The sequence below is a fragment of the Chironomus tepperi genome, unplaced genomic scaffold, assembly GCF_022539635.2.
Source record: "Chironomus tepperi strain 1889 unplaced genomic scaffold, CSIRO-AGI_Ctep_v1 contig_74, whole genome shotgun sequence".
Classification (NCBI taxonomy): Eukaryota; Metazoa; Arthropoda; class Insecta; order Diptera; family Chironomidae; genus Chironomus; species Chironomus tepperi.
In genome coordinates, this window is record NW_027226196.1 from 875,191 (window position 1) to 900,719 (window position 25,529).

The 25,529-nt window shown below is 31.5% G+C and overlaps 3 protein-coding genes across 5 annotated transcripts in view; all 3 read right to left on the bottom strand.

Moving 5' to 3' along the window:
- The window catches only part of LOC139085616 (putative uncharacterized protein DDB_G0286901), a 197,964-nt gene that overhangs the window by 74,811 nt on the left and 97,624 nt on the right, over nt 1-25,529 (bottom strand). Inside the window, exons 1-3 of one of the 3 annotated variants that reach the window (XM_070633708.1) lie at nt 17,750-17,842; nt 16,816-16,960; nt 1,597-1,993 (exon numbers count right to left, since the gene is read on the bottom strand). The exons of the other annotated variants lie outside the window; for them this stretch is intronic. Coding sequence (XP_070489809.1) covers nt 1,597-1,699 — 103 coding nt within the window. The 5' untranslated portion in view covers nt 1,700-1,993; nt 16,816-16,960; nt 17,750-17,842. Of the gene's footprint in view, nt 1-1,596; nt 1,994-16,815; nt 16,961-17,749; nt 17,843-25,529 lie in introns of those variants that run through there. 3 annotated transcript variants of the gene reach the window in all.
- LOC139085631 (odorant receptor 4-like) lies at nt 21,177-22,419 on the bottom strand. The gene is made up of 2 exons (XM_070633724.1): nt 21,301-22,419; nt 21,177-21,236 (listed from the first exon to the last, which is right to left on the bottom strand). Exons 1-2 carry the CDS (start codon nt 22,417-22,419, stop codon nt 21,177-21,179), a joined length of 1,179 nt encoding a protein of 392 aa, XP_070489825.1.
- LOC139101055 (odorant receptor 85c-like) lies at nt 24,233-24,798 on the bottom strand. The gene has a single exon (XM_070653923.1). It carries the CDS (start codon nt 24,773-24,775, stop codon nt 24,233-24,235), a length of 543 nt encoding a protein of 180 aa, XP_070510024.1. The 5' UTR covers nt 24,776-24,798.

The window sequence follows — 25,529 nt, forward strand, 5'->3', positions numbered from 1 at the left end:
TCGTCCCATGTTGGCAATAAATAATAAATAGACCATTTTCCTTATCCCTCCCATCCCTTCTACCTCACTCAGCCATTAGCATTATGTAAAATCTATAAGGATTTTCAAATAAATTTTCATGTACAGCAACAAAAAAAAAAATAAAACTAAATTGAGATTTTAATATGTCCATAGAGATGCTTCGTTTTGGAAAATTTGCCATATTAAAATTCTCTTTTGGGTGAGTTTTATGGGACATATTATTATAGGCATTTAATTACGTGTCATTATTTATTCATGTGAAACTCAATTAATATCCATTTGGCACACAAAAATGAGACTTTTTATGTCATGCAATATTATTAAAAAAAAGAAGCAAGATGAGATTTTTTTCAAGAGATTTAATTGAAGATATTCGATAATTATTTCCCTCGACTATTTGAGATTGCATCACATTTTCTCTCTTGGACATACAAAAAAATATAGTTTTTTAACGGCAGTTGAGCAGCAGGAAAATTTAATATTAAAAAAAATTATTTTTTGTGCTGTTTTAAATTGAAAAACTTTGTCTGTGCTTGTTTTATGGCTGAAATTTAATAGTGCAGTTCTACTCAATTTAAAGTATGATTGGAGTTTTGGGTGTTCAAGTGTGGAAGCATTTTAATGGGTAGATTAGGGTCAGTGGTCAATTTTCCTTAATTGGCCGACTATTTTTCGGAAAATTTGAGAATATTTTGGGTTAAATGTCAAAAACGATGCAGAATATGATACAAAGAGCTCAAATGGTATCAATAAAGAGGGAGGTAATGGATATTTAAGGCTTTATCTCAAGATAAAGCCTAATTCTGCCCCTAAAATATTCTCTAAGACTACAAAAATGTGTAGTGTCTTCTTTATCTTATTAGCCCATTTAGGTTAATCGATCAAAAATCTGGCTCCAGGCTCACAAGACTCTGGCTTGATTCCAAATTCGATTTGAATCAGGCACCATGTCAGAGTCACGCCTATCTGGTGTAGGATTATGAATCGATTCACCAACTTGGGCTATTTGGGCTAGCCAACTATTTCAGGACTCGAAAGAAAGGGTTAGTCATGGGGGGAGGTGGGGTAGTAATGAACGGAATGTACTTATTGATCCAGCATGAATCTACTGCTCCAGCCTAAAAGTTTTTGCTTTCTTTACATAACAAAATTTATTTAATTTTAGATCAAATTTGAGATTTAATATTTCAAATCAAAATTTTAATTTAAAATAGAAATCAGTGCTGATATGGATTGCCTTTGAAAAAGGCATTGCCTTTCTATTAGAAATCTAAATGCCCGACATCACAGGAAGCAGTTTGATCAACACTGCCCAAGTGCTATATTCAAAATATCTGTGTCATTTGAATGGTGTGTAGAAGAATAAAATTAATGTGGCATCGTTCGATTAATTTTTTGGCACAAAAAAAATATATTCATTTAGCATCGACAAGTCTAAAACATGCTTTGCTGCTATACTCTACAATTATTGTTTTTCTATAGTTTTTTGCTCATTTTAATTGAAAATTATAAAATTGGAATTGAAACAAAAAAAAAATCAAATTTCATTAAAATAATTTTTAATGAAATGCTCACCAACTGAAACTGGAGGTGGTCTAAGCAGATCAGGAGGCGGTGGTCCCCATGTGCATGTTGGCACGCTGTATTGAACGACTTGCATCACCGGATAACCGTGCATTTTCACCGCTTCCTCTGGTAACCACACTCGATTCTCCACAATCACAAAAATTTTGACGACTTTTTTTATTTACACTGACACACAAAAAAAAAATTATTTTTTTATTTGAATTCCTTTTTGTTCCTTTATATCTTATTTTTTTCTTGATTTTTATTGACTTTTACTCAACATCAATTTGATTATTTCACCGATGAAATAATAATGTACATTGAGAATCTGTACAGTCCCCATTGTTTAAACATTTTATCGTCTCTCGTTTTCATGGTAGAGTTTCAGAACATTTTCAATGATATTCTAGAATGTGGAAAGAAAAAGAAAGAAATTTTCAAATTGAGGTAACAAATTCAATTTTTTTGGAAATTGAATTTTGTTACAAAATATTTGATCAACAAACAGCTTTTGTAATATTGACGACGCGTAGAATTGACAGCTTGCGAACAAAAAAAAGGAAGAGAAGAAATGGCAAGAGATATTTATGAGAGTGCTTATAAGGGATTGTAGTAATGGTGGTGGCTGTTTGCGCGTTGTCTGTGCTTTCAGTTGTTATTTTTTGCGTAAATTTATTTGCATTTAAATTTTTATTCATGATGTTTTGAGAGTTCTATTGATCAGTAAGAATCCTTTTAAGTTTAGTGTATGATTTTTTAAGATGATTTGGGTAAATTCATACCCGATCGGCACACATTCGAAATTGTCATCAAAACTTCACTCGGAGATCACAACCTATGTTCCCTCAACGACAACATATTAACGGTAAGACGCGAATTTACCTTGAAAAAACCATGATGGCTGATACCCATTCATTTTTTAAGCAGAAAATGCAGTTTACAGCATTGTATCGCTTAGGTCAATGTGCATTAACCGGACTAAGTTATTTCAAAGCTTAAACACTATCATAGACGCCCCAGATCGACGTAAGTCAGGTCTGAAGCCGGATTTTAATGAATCAGTCCTTAGATTAGAGAGAACATGGACAAAGTTAGTGACGGATCCGGAAGAACCCTCAAATGGCCAAAAATGCAGTCATAAGTCAGTGTAACTCTAGTCCTAGCAAGATCTTAGGCCAGATTTGATGAAATTCTACCTCAAATAAAGTTGGTTTAGGGATGTTTTTACGGCTATTTCTGCTCACGTGTGTCTTTTAGGTAAGTTCCACTTAAAAACATGGCTACAGCAATTAATTTTTGATTACTAAAGTCCTGTAATACAGCAGCATTGAGGCTCTGAAGCTCTCATTGCCATAAAATGATTTAAATATCTACATCAAAAGATTTCAAACTTTCTGTGATGTTAATGCTTTCTAGCTACTAATGAAAGTAGCTCTTATATCATGCTAGACATTATACGTGCCGCATCACAACATAAACAGCTTTTACTACATTAAAACTTAGCACACAGTCGTTATCTCCGTCGATTTCTCATTAATCTTTACCACCGTATGACATAAAAAAGCATTAACATCAAAAGCCTTATCACAAATCTGGATTTACTGTGATTCATTATCATCAAAAGATGTTAAAGATAAGATGTTCAAGCCTATCAAGCTTCATCTAATTTCATCGAATTAGGTGACAAAATAAATTTAACCGCAATGAGGCACGTAGAAGACATTCTCAATGTCTTTCAAGAATCCTTAGAGCTTTGGGAAAATATTTATGGGTTTCTAAGGAACAAATTTCAAGCCTCATGGCAACGATTCATCTTCTTAAATAGTAACTTTCTTAATTTCCTGTCTTGTTCATTCAATGACTTTATACAAAAAAAGAAGGGAAAAATTACAAATCAATCAAAATTTATCGAATTCCAATTTCAATCAAAAAGTTTCAATTAACATCATGATCTCCATGACACAGATCGACAGAAAGAAGAATTGTAAAGAATTTCAAAAAATTAATTATTAAAAAGAATTTTTCCAAAGGAAGGACAAAATTTTCTTAATTTAATTAAAACTTGTCACAACACAAAAAAGGATGGAAAAAGTTTTTCACAATCGTGAAAATTGTCTATGGTCATGAAAGAATTTTTGCTTCTTTTACTTTTTCGTTCTGATTTATATCTACATTCAATTACCACAATTTGAAGTTAGGTACGAGAAGAAGGATTGTGCCGATAAGCAGTGGAGGAGGAAGGGGGTGGTCAGTTGGTCACTGAAATTGAGGGATTTTTGGAGAACCAACTTCAAAATTGGCATAATATTAAAAATCAGGTTCAAATCGACGTGATTCCGACTTGATGTGGGTTCAATTTAAAATCGATACCATGCCAGAGTCAAACCTGCTTGGGGCTGGATTTTGGTCAGAAATCCGGAACGGGCCAGCATTAATATGACTACAAAGCAGATTCGGTTTAAATCCAGCTTCATGTCATCGTCACTCCTGTTTGGTTCTGAATTTTGGATCAATTAACTAACTTGAGCTATTCTGGTTTGGCATGTTTGATCGGATATTGAAAGTTTGCTGCTATAGTGACGAAATAGCACTTATAATCAAGCAGAGCTCATAATTAACTTGAATTTAGTATGAAGTTGCGTCGACTCAAGTCGATTTTTCCATACAAAACCTTAGTCGACTTTGAGCACTGCTTAGAACCAAATGACAGTCACTTGCCGGAAACAACCAAATTTGCCAAAAGGACACCTCGTCGCCGTGGTGGGTACATTTCAATTTGACCCGATCTGTACACCTCTAAGTTCATTCAAGACTATTAACCCAGCTCAAGTCTCCTTACTACGCCCTTTACTCTAAACTTGCTCAAAACCTCAACAAAAAAAATCCAGCGAGAAGAATGGAATAAAACTTTCATCAACCTAGTTATTGTTGTACATTCTCGTTGAATACTTTAGAGATTTCAAGAACAAACTTTTTCATAATTCATTCTTGTTATGATAAAGGGAAGGAGGGAAATAAAAGCTTAATAATGACAGTCAGTTTGACGGTTTTGCAATCGCTTTATACTCAATACATTGATAAAGCCAATCGATTGTTTGCTAAAGCAAAATGTATTGAGGATGTGGAAGAAAATTACAAATAAATAATTTCGAGTTGGAAGAAAATGGAACAAAAAAAAGTAAACGAAACTTTTTCTATTTCGACAACAATTTAAATTGGTTTAAGTTTGTCAATATATTATGCAGCGAGAATGTATGGCGCATTATAGAATGGAGGATTAATGAAAATTGATGTGGGAAAAAAGTTTTTGACACAAATAAACATTTTGAGATAGTAGATTAGATGAAATTTATGAGATTTAATTTTGGAGGAAGGTTGAAAATATTGTGGTTCAATAAATTTTAGGGGAAGATATTGTTGGAATGAAGGTTATGAAAAGCATAAATAGTTGAGTTTATAGACTAGCATAAATATACTGATATTCTATCAGTGTTGATATGTCTTTAGTCTGTATTCGAGTGGACCAAGCTGTGATTAATAGACCATGTGTTTAGTTATCCTGAGTAGACACAAGTAAGTTAGAATTTCTCATTAACTGGACTTCAAATTGTCTTAAACGAGTTATAACTCAAAATATTGAACAGACTTATGACACAATAATGTCGAAGAGCAAGGTTTGAGAAGCAATGGCTTGGTTACCTAGATAGCTTTACAATGAAGCTCACGATTAAAGTATTTTGACGGATTAGTTGAATAGATTGGGTTCTTTTGGTATCCCACAGAGCAAATGATGTCTACGATCAATTGACTAGTAAGATACAAGCCTAGAAAGCACATGGGGTAGAAAGGACAAAAAATCTGGCTCGGAATCAGTTTGGTATTGGTCTGAAATAGAAATTTATCAAATTTGGACTAAGTTAGTGTTACATCGGCCTACAGCTAATGTGTTTGAGTATTCTAAGCTATGTTTTCATTTTCAAGCAGTTTACAGAGCTTTTGAGGACAACTTAGAGAAACTATGGATCACAATTGAACTGTACTTCCAGCAAAATGAGGAAGAATGTGGACATTAAGAGTTAATAAGTACACTCTTAGAAAAAAATTTAATAATTTGTTATTAAAACGTTATTGATAAAGGTTTTAGTAAAAAATTGCTAAATTTTAAAAAGTTTTATTAAAATTTTAAAAAAAATTATTAAATTTTAAAAAACTTTTATTAAAATTTAATAAAAGTTACTAAAGTTTTTCAGCATTTTGTGCTGTTATAGGTTTCTTATCAGAAAATACAAAATTCGTAAGGTTTCAATACTTTTATATACTTCATAAACCTATGCAGAAATGACTGTTACAAGTATGATGATAATTCCCATATAAAGTCATATAAAATGTTAATTCCCTTATGCGACACATATGGTGTCAAATGTTCCCTTCTTTCATGAACCATGAGAACTGATCTCAGTTATGACCCCAAAAGCTCACTAATGTTTGCAAACCACAGTAAGCAGCATTTTTTTTTTGGAAAACTTTCTTACAAAATTTTACTAATTTTTTACTAAAACTTTCGAACAAATTTAATAAAAATTAATAAAAATACATCTTACTAACTTATTATTAAAATTTAGTAAAAAAGTTATTAAAATTTTATGACAACAAAATTTTTTTAATAATTTTTATTAAATTTTAATAAAAGTTAGTAAGATGTATATTTATTAACTTTTATTAAAAATTTTCATACATTTTTAGTAAAAGTTATTAACTTTTTTTCTATGAGTGTAAGAGAATAATTTTGAGATAGGTAAGAAACTAACAGAGGTTTAGGTTGACAAACCAATTCATGCAAACAAAATGTTCCATATAAATTATAATGATATTCCTTAGGAACTTTAATGTAATACATATGGAACATTTTGGTTACATTGGTAAAAACGATGAGAAAATGGGGACCTCTATTTACAATTCCAAATGGTTTCAATTAAAACGAATTACACAAAACTACAGAGAATAGCTTAAATGTTTCAAAATGTCACCTAAAATTAAGATCTAGTCAGCTTAAGCCACCTCAATACATAAACTATAGCAAAAAAAAAAACCTTTCAATTTTCATTTAGCGAAAATGCATTAAAAAGAAAAACAAAATTTATGTCTGTTATGGGAAAAAAGAAAGGAAAAAAAATAATTTTTTGTGAGAAAAACTTTCTCTTTTCTCATGGAAAACACAAAATGACAGTGTTGATATTTATGAGTGTACCAAAAAATAAATATTATTTTCCTCCGTCTCTCATTAGAACATAAAACTTTTTCTATTCGATTACAGCATTAAAAAGAAGTGAAAAAAAAAATTTCTCGTCGAGAGTGTCCTTGCATGGCGGATATACAACAGACAGAGCGAGCTAACGAACGAGGAAATAAAAAACTAAACTTTTTTTTTTTTTTGGAATTTAATTCCGATTTATTATACTTTGAGATGATGTTTTGATTAAGGTTTAAGACATTAAATAAAAGTTTTATGGACCAATTTTTACCCTCGAAATGGTAAACGAACAAAAAATTATGATTAATTGACCTTCTTCATGAAGATATAGAACTGAAAAAAAAAGAAAATCTCATTTAAAATGCGAGATGCTTCTGCCGTTGTCAGAGGGACGAAATGTGTCGGGACAAAGAAATGTGAAAAGAAAAATTTTCATATGATTGACATTTTTATTGTATTGTCAACTTAACTTTTTTTTTCATCCTCACTGTTGGATAATTCTTTGGAAAACTAAAATTACTTTTCTCGCAATCTACGTTATGAATATACAGTCGTGTAATGAGAGGTCTGACTGACTTGATGTCGTAATTGAAGTAAACTTGAGTGGAATAAGGTGCGATAAGTTGACCTGGATGATTATCCGGGATGCTTCGGTTTCGATCTCGGCATCGGGAACCTTTAGTGTGAATTTTACTACTGAACTTGTGCTGGACATGATTTTACTAATCACAAGCTATTTCATTCGGGGTAGCATGAACGACAAATAAAGAAAAAATCTGTGACTTGATCGACTTGACATTTGTGGAACTTTACATGATCACTAGTTTATTACTAGCAAAACAGAGAATTTGTACAAGCTTTGTAAACGGGGCAATAAAAGAGTCATATTAAAAGTTTTTTGTAATAACCTAGGCTCAAATTCAGAGCATGGTTCCAGTAAGTAAGTAAGTTAGTTTATTTCTAGCCATATGATTGTCTCATCAGCAGCTTATTCCACTTGAGAATGTCATTTATGTAACAAACACGTTGCAATTACGTTCTACGTTGCATCAATGCAATATCAATCGTGTTGCAGTCACATTATTGCAAGTTTACAGTTATTTATAAATCTGTTTCAAACTTTGTTTGATTAGTTACTCAATTTGCAATCTTTAAAGTTTACTGACAATAGTCAGAAGGTTAGAAATTGATAGAAAAACTAGAGCAGTGTCTAAGTCAGTGTTGCTCAACCTTTTTTGGTGCCATGGTACATTTTGGTGATAAACCTAGACTGAAACTGCAAATGGTGTTAGGTTCATGGATTTTGGAAGAATTATTCAAGCTGCGGCACACAGGTTGGATATCACTAGTCTACATTAATGTATAAAAATTGAAAATACCAAAGAAACTCAAAACAAATTAAGGAAAAATCAATTTAAATTAAGGAAAACTTCCATATTTTAATTAAAAATCTTGAATTTATAATCAAAAGTCACTCGACCTTCATCAGCAATAACCGTTGCTATACTCAATTCAAAACCACATTTTAGACCTCACCTCCTAGCTACATCACATTAAATTCATCCTGAACTTGATGAATATTTTAAGAGATTATGTTGGCATTTACCAAGTTGAAGTTTTCTCTCTCCAAGATGAAGGAAAAAGATTAATTTAATTTCAAATGATTCTATTTAATTAATTATGTTGAATTTGTTTCGTAAATAATTTGTGGGAATTAAAATCTCTCTCTGATGCTGTATTTTAAGGTATTACTAAAGCTCCTCAGTTTTTCATGTGAATAATGTTACACTATAGGATATAATGATATGATATGATATGTATACACATACAATGATGTAAATTTACTTAGCAACATTCAATATTTAATTGAATCAATTTCATGCATTTGTTGATAATGAAATATTTAATTAGAGGATTTTTCTCTTATTTTGATACTTGATAACTAGCTCTATAGCTTTTATTTTGATGAATTTTAGTTAATCATTGCTTTTAATTTGTCGATAATGTTAGACATGAAGGGGAAATAAATCAAATATATCAAATGAATTTCAAAGAAAAATCTACTAAGCAACGCAATTTATGGATGGGAATTCAGGTAAATAACTCCATAAAATGAAGAAATATTGTTCATAATTCCTAAAATATTGTCTATCATATTTTATACTTGTTAATTTATTATTTGCTCAACTGACAGCGTAAATAGCATAAAATATTCAATAGTTTTAGTCTTCTTGTTAGTTGATATGTCGTGACATTGAATGTACTTCATACATAAAAGTTTGAATATTTATGTCTTTTTTTGAAGAATTTTTAGTATTTTTATTGGGATTTTTTAGAGCTTGAAGTCGACTTGGATTTTAAATGGAAAAGTCGACTCGACTCGGAGATGAGTGGATTTTTCTTGATATTTTTGAAAAGGGATAGAAGAGTTTAGGTTGATTTTAGGGGCCATTCACTTATTAGGCACCGCAATAACGATCTTTTATTCCAAAAAGGACTATGGAATGCTTTAAATTCGATTGTTTACGTCTCTCAATCTTACATTGATGCCAAATAAGTCAACGATATCTTAAACAATTGGCTAAAACACTCATTATCCAAATTAGGTACCTAACCCGATCCAATTGTATTAACAACCAAGCCAACGCTCTCTAATTCTAATGCTAACTGCTCGCTTTTCCGTTTTTTAATTAAAAATTCAATATTACCAACCAGATGAATTACTTCACAGTACTTTACATCCAAAATGAACGTTGACCCACCCCTAACTTCCAAGAAGGCCTTTATTAAAGCTTCAAACTCTCAATATCATTACAATTAAATTTCAAGAAGATACAAATTTCCCAAAAAATGTTATTTAAAAAATCATTTCCAATTGTATTCGCATTTGCAATGTCATTTGCCTCGAGAAAGGAAATATACTCAAAACATCCGTGACAGTCTGTTGCCAATTTCATTGTTTTTTTCTCTTTAAAAAGTACGTTTAGGATGGAAACGTGCCTAAAATATTACTTTAAAATCATTAATTCTATGGATGTTTAAAATATGCTTTAAATCCTTAAATAAATCAAAAATCTTAAACAATATATTGTTGACAAACTGCATTCTATATCAACATAAATCAAATTTGTGATCAGCATTAGTCAAGACATTAGTCAATATTTTGATTAATTTGATTAAACAAATCCTGACCGATCTTATTCTTTATGTCTGTCATTTGTGAATTTTTCATCGTGCCTAATCTAATGAAAAATTGTGTCTCGAGTAGCATAGAAACGTACGTAGACACAGAAAGACAGGCAAAGTCAATGGCAAAAAAAGGAGGAATGAGAATTAAATAATAAAACTCATAGTCAACAGCATAAGAATAATAAGAAAAAAAATTTGTGTATGTGTGTAGGCTAAGAGAAAAGGCACCATTAAGAAAAAAACATATCATGATTTAAAGGCGTGCATGCACATATGTATGTAAGCCATGTGAAATGATGAAAAATTTTTTCGGGCTCATGAAAAATGATGGTGAATATGGTAATTTAAATGTAATAAATCACAATTTTCTGTGTCTCTATCCATACACACACAAACACATAAGCTACATAATCAACAATGCCGCTGTTCAGCATTGAATATCGACAACATGAAAATTCCCATAAAATATAACAACAAAAGTACAGCGTGATATGCTTTATCTGAGAACTTACATGAATGAATCCTTTAAGACATTCTCTTTTTTTTTGGAAGGAATTTTGTTTGTATTTTCTTGGAAATTCTGACTTACTCTTTAAAGACAGTACAGAGAAAAAAACAACGAAAAAGTATTTTTTCTGTGCAAACAAAACGGAAGGAATCTCAAAAAAATGCTTTTTTTTCATCAAGATATGTGTGTAGCGTACACAACAAGCTTTAGAAAAACATGAAAAGATTGAGCAGACCCAGATATATGAATGAATGAAAAAAAAAATGTGAATTATGCTTTTTTTGCTTCCCGAGTGACACAAGGCTCTCTTTAAATATAGTAAATGAATGTGCTCGTGAGTGTTGATCTCTGCTTATTCTGCTGTTGAGAGGACGCTTTTGGTTGGTAGAGAAATAAAGAAGGATTCGGCACGGAGCTTGAAAGGCTCCCCTAGCCCTTTTTTATAAGCACTATAGCTTGAAATTGACTCGAATTTTGTATGAAAAAGTCGAATAAAGTTTACTCGTTTCCATACCAAACCCAAGTTGATATTGAGCTCTGATTAACATCAAATGGAAGCCTTATGAACGCCATCTGGACGCCAAACTGAATCGACTTAAGTAGACTTTTTCATACAAAACTCAAATCGACTTTAAATTTTTATGTCAATAAAACAGCTTAGCATAGTCCTAAAAGCTCCAAGACAAAGCCTTCCTCATTTGTGTCACTCGGTCTTGAATTGTGTTAAGCTTATAGAAAGCGAGTGGAAATAAACAGAGATGAAAAATTAGCTCAGTAGGACATTTTTTTCATTTACATTTTTCATGTTTTTCTTTTCATTTTTTTCTTCTTGTGTTGTGTTTTTCCTACTTTATCGGCTAATGTCGACTTTCTGCAATGAAGAAATACAGCAGAAGATAAAAATGGCAAGCAAGAAAAAAAATTAAAATATGAATTTTTGATGTCACATACTCAGCGTTCCAGAACGAATAAAGACTGAGAGAAAGAAAATCTTTATGATATTTCATGTTTAATGAAAAATGATGTTTCTGCATAACTTTAAGGCGCAGCACGATAAACTTTCCTTTTTTCTCTCTTATTATGTTTTGTCTCGTTTCATGAATGTTTCGTTTTTTTTTGGGGTGATATGATTTTATTTTTAAGTTTTTTATTTTTATCTTGGAAAAATTGAGATTTTTTAACGTTTTGAAGGCATATTATTGGGTTTGGGACGCTTTTTTCTGATATTTTTTTGAAACAGTACTGCATCACGTCTCAGTGTTTGCAATATTCTTAAAGGCAAGGGGTAGAAATGAAAGGCAGGGAAATCGAGGGAAAGTTGGTGGATTTTGAAGATTTTCTGTATGGATCGCAAACATTTAAGGGAGTTTTGGGAGTTTTTCATGAAAATCCCTACATTTTCTCCTTATAGATAGGGAGTTAACCCTCAAAATTCCCTTTAAAATGCACCTCCTTATCCCTAGAGGCATTAATTTGCCAATATGAGACTTGCTCTTTAAGGATTCAACATTATATTGAATCCTATAATTTTTCCAATAATTACCAACAATGTATAGCTTGTCAGCCTTTCAATTACTATGTATATTAATGAAAATCATGTTGACACCACCATACAACCCTTTAATTATAGTCTAATGAATTGATTGTTCAGATATCACAGTTTGACGGAATGTTAACGAGCTAATAGCGTGACATTGTGGCTTTTCATATTAAATGAACTTCCTTTACACGAGTCTTGAAAGGCTTCTTGACTTGAATAATTTATATGAGAAAATTGAGTATAATTGATTCTTGGAATAATTAATAAAATTTAAAGAATCAAAATATTTTGGATAGGAATTTGATTTTTATTGAGTTTTTAGAATGATGTCGCAGATTGGACATTGTAGCTCAAGTCAAATGGTGTACTCGGAAAGCACAGTTCGTAGGAATGACTGAAAATTCTGTTTCAGGCTTCCTTGACTGTGGTCTGAGACTGGAATTCGTTGAATCTGTCCTGGTACCAAAGACACGATGATCTGGGTCTGTGTTGTTGGATATTTATAAGCCGTACACCCTCTGGGATAATAAAGAATGTTAGGACTAATAACCAAACCAGAAGATGTGTACTTATTTACGATTAACCATTTTTCAAGGATATTTGAAGATATTTCTACATTTTTGCGTCTTTTCATTCAAGTAGTTGATGCCAAAACCGTCATTACCTTAAAAGCCATTCCATAAAACTAGAATTTACCTAAATTTTCAAAAGTTAGTAAGAATCGCACGAAAAACATCAAGTCTCTCATCAAAACCTTGTCAGAATCTCATCACCATTACCATAACTCAATTAAAACTTCAAATATCATTACGGATCCCAATAATTATTGCTAATTAAGGTCAATGACTTGAGCTCTACAGAGCAAGTGAAAATTAAGGGTTAATTAAAATTGGCCCCGAATTCAAACAAACTCGTTCAGCTTTGAAATTTTCTTATTTTTCTCGTGTAAACCTTCAAAAATTCAAATTTATATCACGTCTCGCAATCTGGTTAAATTTAATAACCATAAATAATTCCAATTTATATTTTTCCTTTAAAAATCTTCCACGGCCCTAAAAAATTTCCAACTGAACAATCATAACTCATCAAAGACATAACAATTTAATGAACTTTATACCCCCTTTGTATCTAGTCTATATCAAAACAAAAAACTGTTTAATTTTTCATTAGTCCCCCCTTTCATAACAAACTTTTCCATTCATAATTTTTAGCGTAATGTCTAACAAATCTCCAAAAGTTCATAATTCCTACACATACTTCCCCAAAATAAAAAATAACAAGCTACCGAATATTCTACGATATATATTGTAGAGGGGTAACAAGCATAAATTTTTGTGTTTTCTAAACAAATTTAAAAGTACTTCATCACGTCGTGTTTTATGAGATTTTGAAGTGTATGAGTTTCTCTGCTTTTTTTTATTCCAATTCGGGTAGCAGAAACAAAAAAAAATTTCACCGCGCGTCTCATGTTACACAATTCAATGTGAAATATAAAAAGTGAAAAGCACTCAGTGTACATCAGCGTGAGAATATATGTTTATTTAGACAAAATACTGGAGAGATGAGTGGGTTTAAGGGGGTGGATATTAGGGGTGTAATAGGGAAAACTTGGGAGTTGATGAGTATTTTGGATGAGACTAAGTTGACTTGAAGGAATGCCAGTTAGATGTCAAAACTGAGAATTTCTACAGGCTTTGTGATTCGGCCAGTAATAGAGTCAGATGGAAGGCCTTTTCTAGCAACCTAGGCTCCAAGTCGGAGCATGGTTCCAGTTAGTAAGTGAGTAAGTTAACCTAAATCATAAAAAATACTACCTGGAAGGCACAATGCGTATAAATGAGCGAAAATCCGGCCTTAGGCTGGCTTGACTATAACCTGAGGCGGATTTAATTGAATTTGGACTTAGGCCAGAACCATGCTAATCTGGGGCGGGATTTTAGGCCATTTCTACGACGTGTGCTTTTCAGGTTAGTTGACTAGAATAATATCGGACCAACATGGTGGGAAGGTTACGCCAGGCTCCAATGGAGTGACCTTCTTATTATGAAAAGCCTTTTTGCTTCTTCTTTTTGAAAATTAGCGATAAAAAAACTATTCAAGATTCAACAAAATCTGGTATCAACCTAGAGTCATACGGTTCTGGGGCTAGATTTTTAGACAATTCTTCGCCTGGGGCTTGGGAATTGATTTTTAGACTTTTTTAAGGCTGTGGGATTTTTGGGCATAAACCTGTATGTAACTGTGTTAAGGACATATCTTAGTAATATTTTCTTGAATAAGTATCTCAAAGCTTGATGTCGGCTTGGATTTTGTATGAAAAAGTCGACTTGTCTACATCTAAAATTCGATTCAACTTCGACCTCAGGTATACACATATCTTAAATATATCCCAAAAATCCAACCCCCTTGAACTAATGTGTATATACATATATATTGAGTTTGTAGGAAAATGTAATGAAATCAAATGAAAACTTTCACTCGAATTGTCTGATGGGAAAACATTCAGCAGGATAACAAGCACAAATAAAGAAAAAAAACACACAACTGACTGACTGAAGTTGAAGAAGGTGGGAATGAAAAATTATTCAATTCACATCTCAACAAATGGGAAATTTTCGTTTTTTTTTTACAACATCATAAATGGTAACCTTGTAAGATATGATTATACTAGATTTTGATGTAAGATAGAATACGTGGCACTTCAAACTTTTTTTTTGTGTAACATTCAACATGTCAGATAGATCGAGGATGATTTTTTTAACACCACCAAAGACACAACAACAAGAGGAAAATGAGGAAAAAAAAGAAAAATTTTCTGCAACAGTTGGAAAATTTTCTTCGTTTACAACACATGACATGAACTAAACTGGTAAGATAAGACATAAAAAAACATTAAAAGGAGTTGCCGTCTTTCCTATTTCTTGCCTGTCATGAATGTCACTTAATTTAATAGGACAAAAAAATTTCACCTTTCCATCCTCTTATTGTTTGAATATCATACACAAACAAGCCGTTATTGTTGTACTAACAAGTAAACAATTTAAGCACATCTATGACTCGAACGTATGTTAGGTAGGCATATCAACAAGATGACATGAGACGGAAATGTTATGAGAAAATTAAAATTTTTCTTTGTTGTGTTACTTTGTCGCTTCTTCAACTTGATATTGATGACAATGTCGCAACCCTTTGGATGTTTTATTGTAAAACTGGATATACCATCCCATATCTACCCATCCAATAAGAATATTCAATATTTTACTCATCTCTAGTTTTTCTTTTATATTACTTTTATGCTTTATTGTATATCATTTGTTATCAGCAACGTATTGAATTCTTGTTCAATAAAATAAAATAAATAACAAATAAGAGATGAATACAATAAGGATCTATGCAGATGAAGTTGAGTAAAAACATGCGAAACATTTCCTATATATTTATTTTTTTTTTGTTGTTGTGATAAGAGCGAGAAAGGAATTTTTTTATTCTTCTTTTTCTTCATGTTTTCAATTCAAAGTGACAATAAATTAAATTGCTGAAAACAGCAGAGGAATAAGGTTTTTTTCGGGTGGGCTTTGTTTAGAAGTGAGGTGTGGTTAAGAAAGGGTTAAAGGTCTGAAGATTGAGCTCAAAGTTGACTTGAATTTTGTATGGATTCGAGTGGACTTTTCCATACAAAATGTTAGTTGACTTCAAGCTCTGGGTCTGAGGATTGACCTGGGAATCTTATAATTTTCAGCAGAGCTCAAAATCCGAGCGTCATAATGTGGTGAATCGCATTTTTCGGGGCATCTGGGCAATTTTGCATCTTATCGTTAATATTGCTATACAGGAAGTCAATTCTGATTTCACACTAATTTTGAGTATTTTCAGCTTATTTAGAGTAGAAATTTCTACAATAATAATGTAATGAACATCTAGACACGCTTGAGGCTTTAGTGATGCTATTGCATGTGTATTGAAACTTGCAATTATTTGTCATGATTGTTACTAGACGTATACTCGATTAATCGTAACCTGTTTCACTCGAAGACGTAGTGTTAAACAATCACAGTCTGTTCAACTCGAATTTATTAAGGAAAATGCTTTATCCTGTTGTCAGACGTCGAATAGTCAACAAATGAGTTTCTTTAAGGCTATAATAGGAATTTTGTCCATTTTTAAACAATTTAGGACAACATGTCAAACTAAAAATCAAAGGAAAAACTAGAAAATTGAGGATAGTCTTCAAAAATATCACGTAAATAATCTACTTGAGTAGTTAAGATAACAAGTGCTAAGTTTTAATTGTTTATAAACTGAACATCATATCTATGCCACTGTAAAGCTGTATAACAGGACAACAGGACAATTAAAGAATAGATTCAAAATAATTCAATTCTGTAATAGACATCACAAGTGAATGACCCCATAAACTGCTACATATTCTTCCTTGTGATGATATTAATTCCACTGGTTGTGTTTGTTTTTCATTGCAAAAAAAGAATTCTTCTTTTTTCAAACAATTTGAAATGAGGAACAGAAATTCCAACCCATCACACAAAAAAAAATCTCATCCTTTTTATTCTCTTCTTTTCTTCTCTTTTCAGCCAAATTTATTGCCATTCTTTTTTTTTTGCAAGGAATTATTTTATTGCATAAACATTTTTTTTATGCTCATCGATGAGGAACTTTCAAAGGCTGTCAATTGTTTGTTGATCAAATATTTGTAGATTAAGGAAATTTTCAATTTTCACAAACATTTCACATTTTCGTATCTGTGTTCCATCCACAGGAATCAAAATTAAATTTCAAACACTTTTTTTCACTTCGCGATAATTCCGCATTATTATAAACTCGTTTTCATTGTCCCGGACGTCTTTAAATGACAAACTCGTGAAACAAACTGAGACGTGAGAGGAAAATGCAATGAAATTTTGACTTGTTTTTCCTCATTGGAGGGGAAATCTTCTGTGCGGCGAATTCGCATTTGTTGCAGGATTGAATGAAAATTTGTATGAAAATGTTTTGAATTTTTTAAGGCAAACTTTCTCAATTTTTCACAATTTTTTGATTAAATTTTTCAAAATTTCCCTCAATTAAATCAACAAATTTAAATCCCGGCATTTTAATCCATAAAATTATTAACAACAAGAGCGAATTCATCGACAATCATCCATGCGCATGTCACCCTCTCAATTCCAATACACAACAAAAATCCCTCACTATCAGCAAATCGATATTTTCTCTCATGCATTTTATCCCTTGCACTTTAGATCCTCTCACTGACTCAATTTTTCTCTCATTGGTCTCAGCATGCATGTCGATGTAACTATGTTTATCATAATAAAAATTTCCTTGAACAGGAACAAAAAAAAAAATGCTTGCCGATGGTATTCGAGAGTGAGGTATAGGTGTGGGGGGGTCAATGAATAAAAATAATGATGCTAGAAACGCAGTTATACCTAACAAATAAAAAAATAATAAGACAGTAGAAAATTGAAATATGATTGTTATTAATTTTCATCGTACCTTGCAGGCACATCTCGAATCCCTTTATTTCTTCTTGTCAACTAATGTGAAACACATTGTAATAAATGTAGGAACACATTCTACGATATGCATTCATCCCCAAACAGCAAAAAATGTTAATGTAGCATTTTATTAAAGATTCAATATCTTTTTATTCACTCACTCAATCATTGATTCTGGAAACATGTCAATTTTGTAATAAAAATTAATCAGTTAGCATGCTGTGTATGTTCTATTCTCTTCGGTGTGTTGTTTTTTCTCTCTCACTCCTTTTTTCCTTCTTTCTTTATAACACAATGTATGTGTTTTGTGAGAAGAGATGAATGTAGTGGAAAAATACTTTGAAATTATCCCTTACGATACGTACATGTGGATTTACAATTCAATTGATATGACGTAGACGAGTAAGATTTCTTCGAGCAGAAATTAAATTAAAAGATTTTTTATTTTATTATTTTTGCAGAAATTGATGTGAGGATTCATTGGTTCAGATTGAGTGAAAGTTGAGGATTGTTGGATTGTTTAAATCTCATTAGATCAGTTGTGAGTAATCTTTTATTTTTCGAGGCATACCTTGGAGGTCATCGCATACAGCTTACGATTTATGATAGAACATAACTTGCGATTATGCTTAGTTTGGCTGAAAAATCCAAAAAACTGGTTTTCAAATCAGAACAAATTCAAAAAAATTAGTGGTATACTTGAGTTCCGCTACACATAGGTTGCCCACCACTTCATTAGATGATACAAAGTAGAAGTTAGTAATTCATTAGGAATCTTACAGGAATTTGAGATGAAACAGTTCGGAAATAGCTTCTAACTGCACGTAAATGACGAAAATTGTAGGTTAAATTTTCAAAATTCTGTGATTATCTTTAACAGGCAAACAGGATGCTATTCAGAGCTTGTTCACCTTTAATATACTAGATGAGCATACTCGAGAGCCTTGCTCTTAGCTTACTTTGCTCGTGAAAGTAAGCTATTCGCTTGTTTGGAGCAGTTATTTGTAATTTTCGACTTGTTTTCTATATAAATTCTTACGAAATTCATTCCAAATTACTGCAAGAGTGAAATGTTGATCTTCTGACAAGAGGTCTAAATTGACTTGAAACGATAATTCTTTCAATAATTCTCCATAACAATTTTAGTATTGCCTTGGGCCTAACTACATGAGCACTGGGGCATATTTAGTATGTTGTTGGACGTTAAATTCCCTGGAATATTCTTTGCTACACCTCTACATGAGTATTTGATTCAAAATATGCAAAGATCTTCAGATTATTGGAAAATTTCAGATAAGACAGAAATTCAACGGAGGTGCCTCAATTGAAGTCCAGACTCCTTTTTTAGAATTCCGACTCCCAAAGTATTGCCAAATTTGGAAAATCTTTTAGTTTTGAATCAGAACTCGAAGTCGATTAGAATTTTATATGGAGTACAAAATCCGTGCTCTGTTATGAATTTCTCCATATACTTTTTTCATCATAGCTTCATAAAAATATCAAAAATCCATAAAATCACGAAAGTAAATCTAAAATTTTCAAAACAAACTAGAAGCATCATCCAAATCAAGAAATAAAATCAAAATAATATTCTAAAGAAAATGCACTTTATCCATCAATTTCCCCACTAACCCTTAAACAATATTTTATTTCCACATCATTTGATTTACTCTACCTTTCTCTTAACTTCGATACTAAAATATACATGATACATATAAGTAAAAAAAAAGTAGAATAAACTTCAATTCTTCTTTGTCAATCAGTTTCAATAAAAGTTTACATCGATTTCTAGCTATATATACATCTATTGATGTACATATATACACATTTCAATGTGAAATCGAATGGAAAATTTTTCATTTTGTAGAGGATTTGTGTCATGCACTTTCCGCTTTTTGTGGGGAAATCGTAATGCGATTAAATATTTTTTTTTCTTCTTCATTTTCCTTTTTCTTCTTTTTTTTAGCCTTCTGTTTTTCCAAGTGCTTTTCCATCTCCAATTTTTCATGTTTCGGACAAGGGACAAATTAATGGAACTAATTCTTTTTTTTTGTGGGTGTGAGGAATTGATTTGCAAATTTTATGTCGATAATGTACAATAATATTTGAATTTGTAGAGCTTTTCTACATTGTAATGGATGTGATTTCTAGGAAAATTTTGTTGGTTTCCAAATTGGAATTTATTTATATTTGGAGCTTCAATTGTGTGACTCGAATTTCAATGCAGATATTTAATTCAATTAATTAGTCTACGAGACATTTATAAATAATTTCAAATTTAATCAGCTGAAATGTTTAATTTTTAAAGTTTTGAACAAAAACAACAACTTTAACTTGAAAATTATTTTAAATTAAATATTTAATAAGGAGTTTTTATGAATAGCTGACTGAAATTACCCCAAACACAATTTTATTGCGTCTAACCACAACACAACCCAGACACATAGATATCTGTAGAAATATTTAAAGTTTCAAATAGAACTAAACGATTATTTTGATTGACTGAATTCCCGAGCGACACTAATGAAGAGAGCACTGCATCGGAAATTTTACAGGGTATGCCAAAATTCGGTTTTTAACATCAAATTGAAGCTGCCTCCGGGTAGCATTCATTTGGCTGTGTAGCATAGTCAGTCGTCTAAGTCATATGCAAATAGGATGCTCAAGTACATCTGCATTTCAAGCTATTTCCAAATCCAAATACACCACTCGTTCGCTACAGCTGCATTAAGCACTACATTCATTCAGTTGACATAAAATAGGCAATCTAAATATGCAGGTCTTTACCTTTGGACGAACTATAAAGTCCAACTCAATACTATAGAACTACGCATTTACAATCCAAGAAAAGCAAGTCTGCAGCTCATGGCCAAACTCTTTAAAATAGCCTTTTTCATTTGTGTCATCTTGGGCCACACTTACCTGAGCATGGAGCTTAAGATTATGTTGTTATCAAAGTTCGAGCTCGATTGCATTTTAGAAGTCTCGATCCGACTTTAATTGAGTCGACAGAAGTCGATTTGGATACAGCATGATAACTCCAGGCCCGTGTAAATGTGGCTCAAGGTAACACAAATGAAGTGGCCTATTTTATAGGGTTTAACCAAGAACAGCAGATTTGCTTTCGACATTAATTGAATAATGTAATCTGTATTCGAACTTGAACGCTCAAATTAGGACTGTCATGGTCTGAAATTTTTGAGAATCACTGCCTTAAATTTACTGATTTAATGACCAATCTTTATGCTTACTAATAAATATATATCCAACAAAACCCATTTATTTAACAAATCCAAAAAACAATGGTGTCTTCAAGCTCTAGCCATTACATAAATTAGTGAGATTTTTCCACGCCTTGCAAAAAAAAATTTTATTTCCTCCCTTAAGCTCACTAGACACACCATCATTTTTATCTGTACTTCCATAAATGAATGAATGATGAATGAATAGTGAAATAGTTATTACGGTGAAGATTACCAAGTGCTTTTTTTTCTTCAAATGTTCATCTCAACAGTATTTATTCGAATCCCAATAGCTGTTGCTTTTTTTTTTTATTTCGCAATATCTCTCATCTCCACAATTTTTTTTTTATTGTTGAGCATCAAGTCGACAAAAGACTGTATAGAATGAGTAAGCGTAGCTTAGTACCTATTAAGTGAAAATGATTTTATTAGAAATGTTCGTTTTGGGGGTAAATTCGTTCATCACTTGCCGTTGAGAATTGCTTGAGTGTTACATCACCAAACTTCATGATTGTCAGGCATTCAGTCTTTTGTGATCGTTGTATAATGGAAATGAATGCTCTTCTGATCTGAATATCATTTATGTCCTCCCATCCACACTCATAAATCGCATTAACAACACTCTCGCTTGCGTCTTTTAACATTTGTCCAAAAAAGCACTGTGTATAAACGAGTAATAAAATTACAGCACAAAGGAAAGCTTGATCAATCATATTTGTAAATCCACTTGAGATTGTTGCAGAAAATGCCACAAAACAGGCAATAAATGAATTTGATAGAAGGTTGCACAGGAGAGGAAATGAGAAAATATTTTCCAATTTATTCTTGATAATGAACAGCTCATTGTGTCTGTCGATGAGTAACTTCATTTCTTGTATTATCTCATCATTTCCTTCCATTCTTGTCTTTATGGTTTTGAAGTTTGTACTTAAAATTCTAAACTCAATTGCCAGTGTTATGATTAGTGAGCATAGAACAAAGTCAAAAAGTCCAGTGTTGATTACGATGTATGTGTAATTGAAGACTGTCCACAGATATGCAAATGGATATAGATAAATATTGATTTTCCCACTTTCAAATGGACTATTGATTGGGAAATTTAATTCTCCATGGAAAATTAATCTAATTAATGGCTCAATATTCAGGAACAGCATAATAAAACTGGCACTGACTAGAAGCATGTTTCTCATTAATTTGAAATAATTTAAATATGCAACAATTTCAAATTCATCAACTTGAGCTTGATCATATGAAGTTTTCATAATTTCCATCACATCACCAATTTCCATTTTCTTCCGGAAAATTATAATAAATCTTAGAATATTCCTTATCATCGATAATGTGGAACTGATCGCAAACACTAAGGTTTTGACATTATTTTCACCATTGTACAATAAATGCGTCGATAATCCAAAAAATACTGTTGCATTTAATGTAAGTAGGAGATATAAAGCATCAAATGATAAAATCTTTAAATACTCTTTTCGGCTTAGTTCCTTGTTGTAGTCTTGAAATACCAAAGATATTAAATTGAAGATCTTAATACATTTAATGTAATAAAAATGAAAATCAACAACAATTTTGGTCATACTGACTCAAGAATTGAACAACTAATGAAGACCTCTTTCATTCCAAATGTGATTGACTTAAAGAATATCAAGTAAAGGCAGAAAAGTTGTAATTGTTGGCTATTAAAGTTTTCTTTCCGTTTTGAGAATTTTGAATTACTTTAAACCATCCAAACAAAATGTTAAAGCTGTTAATGATTTAAAATAGAACCTTAAATGTCGTGTCTTTAGAGATCTTGAGAAATTTTAATTTATGATGAGAATCAAATGAAGTTAAAGTTATTAAAAAGCTTCTTTTTAAAATTTCGGCAATCAAAAACTCAAAAGTTTTGAATTGAAAAGTTTGTTTAACTTGATTGATTCCTAGGAAGTCGTTTCATTTTTAAGTTTGATTGATGGGGGTATTGATAGGGTGACTGATATTTTGAGGAAATTTAAGCAAAGCAAATTGTTTCTTCGTAGATAATTTATGATAGAAAAATAGGTAAAGACCCTTTAGCTATTCAAATATAATGGAAGATCAATAGTTAAGTTGCGGTCAAGATAGAGGATTTACTTTTAATGTTAGTATAAAGGATGAGAGTTCGTCAGATTTAAATTCAGATATACAAACTAGAGTCAAATTTCATAGCCGTATTTGATGCATTCTTGGATAACAATATTGTTTAAAGCCTAAATAGTGAGCCATATGTATTTTATTACTCTATACAGAGTAAGGACTCTTGAGACTTACACTACCCAGTCTCAGACACGTTATTTGTAGTGAGATATACTTTGTGAAACCCACTTGCAGAGTATCGCCTCAAGACCCAGACAATCAATAATTGTACAAATTTTACAATTTTCACAAGTGTGTCTCAGCGTTATAAAGATATGGCTCGTAAAACGTTCCAAAAATACTTCCCTAATTGCTATTTCAACACTATTTAATTGATATTTATTTATTTTCCTTCAATATACAACAAAACAAGACAATTTGAAAACAAATATAATGAATTGTATTAAAGTTAACATTAATTATGGGAAAAATATTTAAAAATACATTTTTCACCTAATTATTTTTTCGTCTAAAAGCCTGTCTCAAAGTGATTTATTTATAGGAATTAATTTAAATTAAATGTTTATAGGTATCGAGTTTCGACATTTTTTGTATTTTCTTAAAGCGAATTTACTAGGAATTTACTTAAAGATTCACATTACAGAGATACATAATTGATATTAATTTATATAAACAAAAATATTTTTTGATAAATTTGTTTGACTTCTAAAAATAGGAGATATTTCATCTTCCTATTCCGAGCAAAACAAATGAAGTTTGGCTCCGCTAAACCTCTTTTATTGACATCAAATTAAAATCGCCTTAATTTGTCAGCCATATGGACTTAGTTTAGAATTAAGGCGGTTTTCATTTGGCGTTCACATGGTTAGCCAATTTAGGCAACTTCCATTTGTGTCGCTCAGATATGAAGCTAAACATACAAACACGTGCCTTCAAATGAGTATCCTCATTGTCTACCTAGGGTAATTTACAGAGAAACGTTAATTTTTCCTTGAAAATAAAAATAGTTCTACCGAAATTCCATTACTTTAAATACTATAAACTTGGTATTTATAGTATTCCGTCTATAAATTATGAAAATATTTAGAATATAGTTAGTCCTAGTTTACAACTTGATTAATAAATATTTAATTTTTAATGAGCAACAACTTCACTATGTACGCACGTCAGTACTTCACTGCGAATCATAAAGATGACAAAAAATTGTATAGAATGAGTAAGCGTAGCTTAGTACCTATAAGGTGAGAATGATTAGAATATTTTTTAGGTATGAATTTATTCATCACTTGCCGTTGAGAATTGCTTAAGTGTAACTTCACCAAACTTCATAACTGTCAGACATTCGGACTTTTGTGATCGCTGTATAATGGAAATGAATGCTTTTCTGATCTGAATATCATTTATGTCCTCCCATCCGCACTCATAAATCGCATCAGCAACACTTTCACTGGCGTCTTTCAACATTTGTCCAAATAAGCATTGCGAAAAGACGAGAAGGAATGATGAAAAACTAAAAAATGCTTCCTCAATCATATCTGTACTTCCAATAGAGATTGTAGCATAGAATGCTGTAAAGCATGCGTTTAAAGAGTCCGAAATAAAAGTGCACAGAAATGGAAATGAAAGAATTTCTTCCAATTTATTTCTGATGATGAAAAGCTCATTGTGAATTTTGATGAATTCTTTCATTTCTGTTCGCATCTTATTTACATCCTTAATATCATTTTTGATATTTCTTATATTTACACTCAAAATCTGAAAGTCAATTGACGCCACCGTGATCAGAGTGTAGAATATAAAGTTAAAGGAACAATTCATGAGAATTATGTATGAATATGCGATGAATGTCCACAAATACGCAAGTGGAAATAAATAAATGTTGACATCTTCAGGCTCAAATGGACTGTCTACTGGAAAGCTTACTTCAAAATAGAATAGAAGCTTCACCAATGACCCAAAATTCAGAAAAATTATACCACCGATTCCAATCAACTTTGTTGTGCATTTCATCATCTTAAAACACTTGATAGACCAGCCAATTTGATATTTTTCGACACTTTCTTCATCGTATGATTTCATCATAATGTCAATCACATCCGCAATTTCTTTTTTCTTCCAAAAAATCCATAAAATTCTTAGAATATATCTTGTCGTCGTGATAGTTGAAATGAATGCAAAAATCAAGTTTTTCACATCAGATGATTCAATGAATAATTTATATGTTGATAATCCAAAGAATATTGATGCATTCAGCGGAAGTATGAGGTAAATGAGGTCCGAAAACAATATTTGCAAATTTTCTTTTGCTGTATGCTGCCGACTGTATGCTCGAAAATTCAAAAATATTATTTTAAAGAACTTAATGCACTTATTGTAATAAAATTGAAAATCAACTACAACTTTTGATTTTTTAGTCATTTCTGTTCAAAAATCTACCAACAAATGAAATTTTTATCCACTTAAATTTAATAAATTTTGGACATAAAAAATAAGTCCAATTTTCTGAATATTTTAAACTTTTTCTTAAATTTTTTATGAATATTTTTAAGAAATTATTTAAAGTTATAATGTC